Consider the following 11,375-nt stretch of genomic DNA (forward strand, 5'->3'; position numbering starts at 1 on the left):
TTTTTTTATAGATAAAATAAATAAAAGTTCAAAAAATGCTCTAGTTTCCTAAATCGCACCATAATCTAACTTCTTAAATCGTACGTTAATATTTTTTCATTTCTTACATTTTTATTCCATTCATTATTATGTAAAAATGTATATTGTAAATCTACAAAGTGTTTATTTTGTTTCACGTAGAAACTCCTTAAATTACTTCTTGAAATTATTATGTGTTTCAGAAATTACGAAAAATATATTCTTAAATTTTTAACAGCATAATAAGATACAATTTTTTCCTTTTCTTATGTAATTTTTAAATTTTTTACATAATGTTTTAAATGAGGAATATTGGTGTGATGCGATTTTGGCAACGAATTTTCTCGTTGCCTAAATCGCACCATACTGAAAAAATCCTGATTTTAAACGTTATAATAGCGTAAAAAAATTATGAAAAAATTACATAAGAAAGGGAAAAGAGTATAGTTATGCTGTAAAAAAAACTTAAGAACATTCTTTTCATAATTTCTGAGTTATGAGCCTTTAAGTAAAAAGTGGTGCGATTTCGGCAACTTTATACGATGTGCTTTTTAACATTTTTTAAATTAATAATTTTTCCAAAATTATTTATTTTAGTAATGCAGTTTATCATCATAGATTAATATTAAGCCATTTTAGATTACAGATACATTACAGTTTTAATATATCCGGCAGGATGAATATAGCTTTCAGTTATTCAAAATATGAAAAAATTGATTTCGCATGTGTCTACATTTTGATATCCCTATCTCGGATACCTTCGAGAATTGACCTTTCTGAAATCGTATTCGAGAAAAGAATCTCGCGGAGAAGAAATACGCCACGTCACATAGCCGATAGAAATGCGTTTCTTCATCGGCCTCTTTCGATGCACGTCTCCTCGGATAAGCGCAAGCCGCAAAGATTCGAGACGGTTCCTTCGGGTTCGGCCGTCCTCGATTTTAAGCCGTCCCGCCGTGTTATCGTTATCGCTCTCAATTTGAAACGCCGCGCCGCGAAAACCGCGGTTGCCGTCGTCGCCTGTTCCTCACCGCGAAAGACGTCCTTCCTTTTTTTCCCTCGTGGTTCAGAGGCGAGCTAAACAGCGTCAGGTATCGATCGGGAACAGCTTCTTCAACTTCCGGTTGTCACGACGATGTGCTGTCGGTCGGGCAAGAGGGTTGACAAGAAAGAAAAACGCGGTGGAAAGCAAGACGGGGGCCGAAGAGTGAGAGTTGAAGGGCTATAGGAGAGCGTAAATGTGGCTAGGCAAGAAGAAAAGAAACGATCGCGGCGACTTGGACGAGCAGGCACGTTTTGCCAAACCCAACCCAAACCTGGTCTTTGCCGCCCTCCAACGACCGCACATCCACCAACTTCTCACGTCCGTTCAACCCCTTTTAGCACTCGCAGCGACCGCGCCACTTCCATTTCGAGAGGCCGCGCAAACGTGCCACGCCGTTACAGCGGTATATAAGTTTTGAAGTTTATATCGGTTTATGTTGGATTAAGGCTTTCCTAGGTTGTGACGTGGTGGTCACTTTCGTTCGCTATTGTGTCGCGCCCTCGAGTACATAATTTTCCGATGAGGTCCATTTTGTTGCAGCAACTTCCAAACACCGACATTTGTAGTAAAATATGCACGGTAAATTAATTACTTTAACACAAGAGGGCAAATTTTAATAAATTTACCGAGAACCTATAAGTTTTAGTAAAATGTTCATCGTAAAAGAATTGTGACTTTTCATTTGTGCAATGGAAATTTATACTCCATATAATCAATTTGAGCGATATTTAAAACGACCGAAGTACATATTACTATTTTCAAAGATATATTTACTAAATTTTTCACCTGTGAATTTATTTCTTTAAACCATGATAAAACATTATAGATCTTTTTCTATTCTTTATAAGTTCTTTATAAGCTGCTCTCTTAGAATACTATTATATTTACATATTTGATTTACACAAAATAATTATATGCAAATAAGAAAGACGTGTTTTACAGAAAAATAATATCGTAATGATATCAGTAACAAAAAGATCTTATTTTAAATGAGCTATTTGCTTATAAATAAATTCTTTTCGCAAGTACCGGTTTATAGTATTTTTAAGGATTTTCAATAAAATCACTTTGTCGCTCGTTTTGGCGACACTCGTATTTGGAAAATATTTCAAATAAAAAGAAAATAACATTCTTTCTGTACGACTTATAAAGCCGCTCGATATCTAATCACGTGGAAAAGAACGATAGCAAATTGAAACAAATATTGACTCGATCGTGATCTTCTGATTAAATTCGGTGTCAGATTCTCTCCAACCAAATAAGCCCGTTCGGGATTCAAACTGACCTGTCACGTAGTCTTTCTCTTTTTCGGTTCTGTTATCTCTTTTATGTTCACCCACACTTTCTCATTCTCTTTGTTTTCGGACTGCAGAGAACTAGGCTTTTCCAATGACTTTCTTAATAATTGAGAATATTTCTGGCGATTCTATTGTAGTGACTTATCAATTCCTCCTATTGCAAATTGTATGAATCAATTTCTCTTTTGCATAAGAACTTTTTGGAACAGCTAATCGTTATCAAGTAATATCATTTATTTATCAACATTATCTCGTTGATATTTATGTACATCCTGTTATTGTTTTGAAATAGAAATATTCTCAAAATGACAGAAATAGGAAAGAATTTATTGTTTAAACTTTATCAAATATAAAATTATATATGGATTAGTGTGTTATTTCAATTATTAATTATAAAACAATTATTGATTGCAAATAAGACTTATATTCTACATATATAGTAAAGAGTAGAATTTTTATATATTGTAACATCATACATACTAAAAGGTACTATGTATCGGAATTCAATCATGAAGATTCTTTCGAGGATCGTTTTAATGCAGCTCATATTTTTCTCATTGTAAAAGTCCAGAAAATAATTCGTGTAAAATGAAAGCATCACCCCATCCACCGATTCCATTCTGATTTTTTCCCTTTTTTTCCTCCCCTAGGGTTAGAATGGCGCACGACACTCTTTGATTTCTCGCCTGACACGTTCCACGTCCTTTCCACTTTCTCTGTCCTGTTCTTCCTTCCGCTATCTCTCTCGGCGATAACCGGCGTTGCCTTTCACATAATGACGAGCGAGTAAAACAATCATTAATCTGATCTGCCTCTCTCTTTCGCGTTTGTCCCTTTCGTTCTCTTCGCAGACGCGAAGGGACGAACATTAATTATCGGAAAAAGGTACGATAAAAACGTTAAGCCCACGTGAGCCCACATCTCGCCGCAGCGAGCTTGAAAGTCCTGCATGAAGCCGGGAAAAACCTACTTTTCCAACAGTCATTTGAAATCCTCTCATGTATTCGCTCAGGTATCGGTTCGATCGATCGTAACGATAATCTCGAACTATGTAACGCGCGTATATAGCAACCAGAATAAATGCACATGCGAACGTGCAATCATTCCGTCCCAATATAGGCGTTCTATTAATTTTAATTCGCGAACAAAATCCGCGGATATGCGCGGCGCCGTCCGTCGTTACATTGGAATTCTCTGGGCCGTCCGCTGCGAGGAAATATTTAATTCGTTTTACGTTCACAACGGGATGCGAAGTGCAATGTATACAAGCGATATCGAATTCCAGCAACGCGGCGGCTTCGCTAGGAAGATCTATTTTTACACGCGAAGCGCGAGCGAAACCGCGTTTTCCTCGCATTCCCCAACCATTCCCTCTCTCCTTTCCCGATCCCCGATAGTAACACGGAGATGCATCGTGATCGGCGCTCGTTTTTTAGAGATATCTTAGACTCGATAACGGAAAACCTTGTTACACTCTCAACGTCCGACCGTATATCTAGTCCCCATCTCTTCGCTCCACAACTCAGACGTGTCACCGAGGGGAGGCTAACGACAATTCCCGTATTCTTCGCCCGTCCGACAATGCGTTCTTCGCACTTATTCAAGTTTTTCTGATCGATTTTCGTCGGAATCGCACAAAAGCTGCCTCGTAAATTCCCCGTCAACGAGCGAAAAGCGCGATGAGCTTTCGACAAGCCTCATTCTGCAATTCACGTCGCCGTACAAATTAATTACGTCGCATATAATTTTTGACGGATATGAAATGAATAGTCTGCAAAATTTACTCTCGCTGTAACGAATTATATTAAACGGTATGTCATATGTGAAATTTTATACATTACACGAATTATTAAATAATTTTTCCTACAAATTTATGCAGCTGCCAACTGAATTGAATATTTTATTCTACTATGTATTTTATACGTATATTTATTTTAAATGTGTAGTGTTTATTTCTGATATAAAAAAATCTATATAAATTTCTCTTGTACATTTCACACAATAAACTTTCCTTATTATTAATATATAGGCACATTACTTACAATGTGGAAAAAATGTGTTGAATTTAACATAAACCGCATGTCCCAAACGGTCCACTCAAATTTTTGAGTTAATTTTACACAAAATGAATATGTTAAAAAGTAATACACTGAGAAAAAAATGTCGAAGTATTGTGAAGCAAATGTTACTTACGAAATTTGATTGTGATGACGAAATATACATTTCTGTGAAATATATCTTATTTCTGTGAAATATATCTCATTAATTGCAAAAAAATAAAATAGATGGCTTATTTGCTAGGAATAAAATTTTATTTTGCCCGTATTTAAATAAATATTTATTTCAATGAAATAAATGTATTTCTCACAAATATATTTTTAGACATCTTTTTCTCAGTGTATTATGTAAGAGAATAAATACAAACAAAAGTAACATCGACACAGTTTGTAAACATACCGTGGGAACATATTTTTTTTCAGAAAATTAATATTTATGATATATTAAATTAACACATATTTCATTCATTTGTCTTAGAATTTACGTTTTAAACACATTATTATTTTTGTTACTTATACATTTACGCATAAATTGTATCATTTTGACATTAAGAAACATTGAATATCAATTTCACAAAAAATCTTTAAATAACATAATCACATTATGTTAAATTAACACTCGAATATATTAAAAAATTCAACACAAACTGTTAACACAAACGTGAATAGACCGTTTCCAACATAAATACACAAATTTTTTTACTGTGTACTAAATATATTACTATACATCAGCTTACAAGAAAAATTAATTTTTGTATTATGTAGAAGCTATGATAAATTTCGAAAATTAATTTATCTAATTTAATTAGTCCAGATAGAATATTATCAAACGTGACAATCATTTATACAATTAGTATCGTTAAATTATTCAATTTTTCCTTCCTTTCGCCTTTTTCCAGATATTTATATTTATTTTAGCCAGCTTATAGAGCGACTCTTCTATATATTTGTCCAATATGATTTCAAAATAGTAAAGCTGACGATATATACTACAGACTACAATAAAACCAGCACCGTTACGACTACAGGTTGTATAGCTCGGAATATTCGCAAATTTCGCCGGTCGCACTTATTGGCGTGGATATCGTCACGTTGCGCCGTCGATCGCAGGCTCTCATCTCGGAGCGGCGCGGCGCCGAAGGTGCTCGAGCTGAACGGCGCTCAACTTTTAAATTATTACTCAGTTACCGGGGTTTTATTGCGCCAATAATAAAAGCGGCCCTCCCGCTGGCCTTTTCACCTTCCTCCCTTGTCCCCAACGTGTATGTGACGTTTTGTTATAGCTGCGAAATATGGTCGTTACTTATACTGCAGGACTTCCACCCACGTCGACCGATGTCTTTAATACTCGCGTTGGAACACATACGAGACTACCGTGCAACATGGGATTTTGTTATACCGCGATCTTGTGTTATAAAAGGTCATTAACGGTTCAACCTTCACGTTCCTCCTCTTTCTCTCCTTTCTCATCACTACTTTACACGGTGTAACGTAGCCATGAATACGCGTTATGGGTTCTTTTATGCGGAACGAAGGAAAATGAAGGAAGTGTGACGCGCGCTGGAAGGGCGATTCTTATCATTCCGTTGGTTTATGGATAGCAATGACCCATTTTATAGCAAGTTCTTGCATAACGACTATAGCAATTGTTGACACAAGTACTTTCACGGCACGTAAGTCATGATTGGCATGCATAAAGATGCTATTAAAGGATGCCAGTTTTTTTTTCTTATAAAGTTTTTACAATTGAAAAATTTTTCTCATATTTAAATTAAAGAGAATTTATTTGTGTGATAAATTAGACTATGTATAGATAGATCATATATTTCTGGAAAGGGGCAACTCTTTTTATCCTTAAATACCAATTACGTTTTAAAAATTTTAATTAGAATTTGAATTAAGAAATGAAACGTATGAGGAGTCTTCTGGGACTAATGAGTAGGGTAAACTCGGTATATGGTATATGCCGCACCTAAAGCAGATTTAATTTATCAAGTACTATTTACCATGTTTAAGACAAAAAAATTATATCAGTAAAAACTTCATACTTTCTACTACTATAAAAAAAAATATTAGGAATCCGAAATATATTAATTTTTCATATTAAAAAATAAACTTTTTGAAACCCTTGCATTTTTACCATATATCCCATAGGGGTGGGATATATGGCTACTCATAGGGGGAGGGGGGGTATGTACGGCTCATGAAAAATTTACAAATAATGCATATAAATAAGACGTAAAATGACACAATAACCTATGAAATGCGTTTATAAAGTTTTATTAAGGAATAAAAATGATAAATATGTATATGGAGTGTAATAAATAATAATTACAATCTTCCTACATATATTAGAAGTGTTATGACAAGAGGTACATATTTCATGTAATGCGTCTATTGTATTGTATTTAGTGCACTGATTTCAATCCGCGCACTTTGTATCCTTTGGGCATAAATCCCACCCGCTAAAAATGCCGTATATCTCAAACAAGTAGGATATACAAGACAACAAACTAAACAAAGAATACGAAAGCAAAGCACTTGTATTTTGCTATACAACATGCTTTACTATTCCTCTACACGTATGTAGAGGAATCACAAAATAATCACCATTTATGATGGCGCTACTTATTACAGTGACAAATCGATTCAACTCACAATAATTTCATTAATATTAACAGTAAGAAGCTGAAATTGTAACTCAATACTAATATAACGTAAAGGCATGTAACAGAATAGTTGCGAGAAAATTACCCCCACTCTTTCTATTGTTTCTGATTTCTGCGGCGTAAATCCCAGCGCGGCGTATTTTTTTTACCGGGTTTACCCTGTAGATAGTTTTAAGATATCACTAATTACTTATAAAGCCGCATTATTGCTGCATATATTTTATACGAATTTGAGAATTTGCTATCGACCGCATCAGAATGGCGTGATGATCGCGTTAATCGAACATCGATCAGAATCGACCGGCTGCTTAAGCAGGCGCGTTACATGTGATTCATTGTTGAAACACTTTCCTTACTCTTTAATAGTGAATTAGCGTGTTATTACTGATTACATCAGTTATAAGTGTAGCATTGAAGTCAGCGAATATTTACTGTTTTTCAGTAATAATACACTGATTCACTTTAGAGATTATGATTTTCTGTAGATGGTTTCTGCAGATTCAATCTGTAGAAACCATAACTTCTCAAAATAAATCAGTGTATTATTACTGAAAAACACTCGCTAAATATTCGCTGATATTACAGTTATAAATTGTAGCACTGAAGTCAGTGATAATACACTGATTCACTTTTAGAAAGTATATACCTATATGCACCTACATAAACAACCCCCACAAATGCGACAACACATATTGACACTATAAGCACTCCAATAAATTTCGTGCAACCTAAAACAAATAAAAATTTGTTATATTAGAATAGAAGAGAACCAAATTGTGCGCATACCTATAGATTTTATATCTAAACGTAGAAACATTTAATATATGTGAGTGGACTATATATGTATAATCGTCATGATAAATTTAAATTGTAAAAATTATAAATATTTTATTTCTACCTGGTATAGTTATGCAAAATACAACAAATTTTAATAGCGCTCTTTTCTAATTTTTATAGTGTACGTTGTTTTCTATCGTTACCTATAATGACATTAATTTTAACTTACGTTTCTCGTGTTTAGTTCTTGTTATTAACGTTTTGTTGCAACTTGTGCTAGTTGGTTGACTTTGCCATTCCGGTGAATCATATTGTGGATAAGCTGATTGAACAGGTGTTTTATCCAGATAACAATTTGGCGAATGTGGAAACGACGCTGATGGTGAACAGACTACCATATGTAGATATCTTTGGTCAAATTGTGGATTGTGTGTCTCTAATGCAGATGCTCCTGTTGCCTCTGCGTATGAGGGTGGCGCAGCATTGTTTATCGTATAAATATTTGATTTATTCTGCATATTTATATTGTGTCACGGCTTCGTAGCAATTGTCGCAAAATCTGAAAAAGAAAGGAAGAAGAATTAAACGATATGTATAATTTTTCTTAAAGAAAAAAAATTGTTGGAAATGTTATGAAATATCTTGAAAATTAGACATTTGAGGAAAAAATGTTTTATACTAAAGTTGTAGGATTTTAACAAATGCATCAAAGAGTAACACCCGTTTAACCATGAGCGCAAGTATAAAGAATCTCTCAGTCTCAACTTAAAAGTTTTATATGGAAACTCCTACTTTTTATTTAATATTTTTCTACTTGATATCAAAATTTTTTCAAAATACTTTAACAAAATTCCTTCTGGTTATGTGACAACTCCTTTTCGAGATACGAATTGATAAAGTATCACCCGCATTAACATTATCCAATTAGTTCAACCTTCGGGCTCAATAAATCTTGTGAATGTTGTTTAGAGTTTTGACCTTGTTAAGATCAAGATCATTGAAAATTATTTCTATTAAAAGTCTTCTGTTTAATTTATTATCCATTATTATAAAGAATCTTATTTTATTCGTATTCTTATCAACTATAAAAATTTGTTGAAAATTGTGGATAATTTTTACGTTGCAACTTTTATTAAAGACAACGAATACATTTAATGTTATAACAAAAAGCATATCTAGAATATTCTATGCAATAATGTGATATATTTTAATAATAAATTCAACATTTTTTATTACATCTCCCGTATGCAGATGCAATTCTGAAATCCACGTCATTTATAAATTATAGAATTATAGATTTGCGTACTAAATTATATTTATAGAAGGTGCTAAATTATTTTTAGCTCATACTTTTATCTCTTCCTGTTTATCATCAATTGCCGGAAGCAATTCTTTTAATGAATTATACGTGCCTCGAAACTATGATGTGAACATAAAGAACACCATTGGCATAACAATGAATTTTCCATGTTGCATCAACAATTCATAAAAATATTTATTCAAGCTTATTATAATGTATAAATCTATGTTTTTTGTAGTTTTTTTTTTCATTTTTCAAAAACGTATGTGATAAGAATAACGTATTTTTAATAGTAATCTGCAATAAATTTTTATCGACAATGTAAGTTTTATTTTTAATAAGAGGCATTTATAAATTAAAGCTAATTTTTAATTAAATTAGAATCAAGCCTTTTTGGATAAAAGTTTAGTATAGAAATGATAGCTAATTAGAATGTGTTAATATAAATTTTTTATTTTTTATTTTCTGGTAATTAGGGTTTAATGGTATTTTAGAATAGGTATTCTAAGATCTCTCAATTACTTTTTATAAATTTTTATCTACATTGAGTTATTTTATCAACTTTATTTATATTTATTCCAGATTTCATTTTTCTTCTTGATAATGATTTTTTTCGTATCAACTACTTCCGAGATATCTCATATGTACCTATTATTCTATTGTAACAAGTAGGTAATGAATGACTTGTAAAAATAAGGAAAATTTTGTAACTGTACCTGGTATACTGTTGACTTCTTTGTGACGACGATGTCGTCAATGATGTTTTCTAGTATTAATTATAGTCTGCAGTCAGATATATTTTCATCGTGTTTATAAAACTACATTGATTACACAAATGTTTCAAAGTTGAATTATGATTTTTTAACTGCAATTTAACTACGAATCTCTCGTCTGAATAAAAGTTAAATGCTTGCGTAAGCTAGATATTATAATAATGTGATTACATATCAACGTTTTAAAGATAACATTTCGTTAGGGATTTCATAATAAGTGTTTGGCCAAAGCAGATAAAAAATAATGAATAGAAAAGGATAACCTACGTACGCATGCGCAAAAAAAATAATGAGTCGATAATATTACTGACATAATCATTTATCTTATAGTTGTCTTTTTCTTTTCCTCTCTCTCATTTCCGTAAATGCACAAAATTATCTGAAGCACACCGAATGAATCACAAGTGGAGGACCAATCAGAAGACTGATCCGCTTTGACCACATTCTTATTATAGGATCTCTATATGTTATTATGAATCAAAAATCGTTTTCATTACGCAATAATAAATGGCATTTAATAAATGTTATATTCATTAATGTTGCAAATAATTCATAAATGCTATTTTAATATTGACGTTTTTAATCGTGCAATTGATTATGTGACTCACTATTGCAACTACAATGTGTGTTTTTTTACATGATTTACTGTAAATATTTTAATATTTGATTAGATCCATAGAGAAAACTGGGACACTTGATTGCCCTTCTATTGAATATTTTTAATAATAAAAGCAAAAATAAAATTGTTCTTATGTTATATTGTAGATATTTTAATAGTATATCTAACTGCATTGATCAAACTAAAAAATAATAATAATTCTTAGAGTAATTTCTATTTTAGTGAAACAATAAGAATAGAGAATATCAAATATTTCTTATTCTTGAGGATTGATCCAGAATTTGGGGAGATCATGTTTTAATTGATTCAAGAGAATCATGTTTTAATTTATGCAATTAAAAATTTATTCAATAATAATCATAATCGATATGTATTAAAGGATATTGTAAAATCAAATAAGTTAAAAAATATAATTTTTAATATATATATATTATATATATAGCATTATCTAAAACAAAAAAAATATATGCGTGTTTTTTGTTTTAAAGATAGATATATAACAAGCATGTTATGAGAGGATTTTTTATGTGTCCCCTATTAGGCGTAGATCAAACCAAGAAATACTTTTTTTTAATTTTAATGCTATTTTTTGTGAACAAATAGACTTTGCAGATCAATCTCGTAATTACTTTCTTAAAGCAATCAACTTTTTATTCTATTCCAGTTTTTTAATCTATAAAACTGAACAAGTTAAATAACAATTTAATACTTACAAAAAAGAATCAGGCATCTTAAATAATAAAACACATCCAAAACAAAATCGAACTTAACTACATATTTATAATAAATAATATTTTAAATAGATAGGTAAAAAATACA

The 11,375-nt window shown here is 32.0% G+C and overlaps 2 protein-coding genes across 6 annotated transcripts in view; one reads left to right on the top strand and one right to left on the bottom strand.

The window, feature by feature from the left end:
• The window catches only part of LOC108731262 (uncharacterized), a 120,434-nt gene that overhangs the window by 84,716 nt on the left and 24,343 nt on the right, over positions 1–11,375 (top strand). The window lies entirely within an intron of this gene.
• Positions 7,665–11,375, bottom strand: part of LOC108731264 (uncharacterized) — a 10,368-nt gene continuing 6,657 nt past the window's right edge. Inside the window, exons 1-3 of one of the 4 annotated variants that reach the window (XM_018461501.1) lie at positions 9,881–10,045; positions 8,094–8,423; positions 7,665–7,815 (exon numbers count right to left, since the gene is read on the bottom strand). In XM_018461501.1, the coding sequence (XP_018317003.1) occupies positions 7,694–7,815; positions 8,094–8,382 (411 nt within the window). In that variant the 5' untranslated portion in view covers positions 8,383–8,423; positions 9,881–10,045 and the 3' untranslated portion in view covers positions 7,665–7,693. Of the gene's footprint in view, positions 7,816–8,093; positions 8,424–9,880; positions 10,046–11,375 lie in introns of those variants that run through there. The other 3 variants (XM_018461502.1, XM_018461503.1, XM_018461505.1) reach the window with 3 other exon arrangements.

Source organism: Mycetomoellerius zeteki, unplaced genomic scaffold, assembly GCF_001594055.1.
Source record: "Mycetomoellerius zeteki isolate Tzet28-1 unplaced genomic scaffold, Tzet1.0 scaffold122, whole genome shotgun sequence".
Lineage (NCBI taxonomy): Eukaryota > Metazoa > Arthropoda > Insecta > Hymenoptera > Formicidae > Mycetomoellerius > Mycetomoellerius zeteki.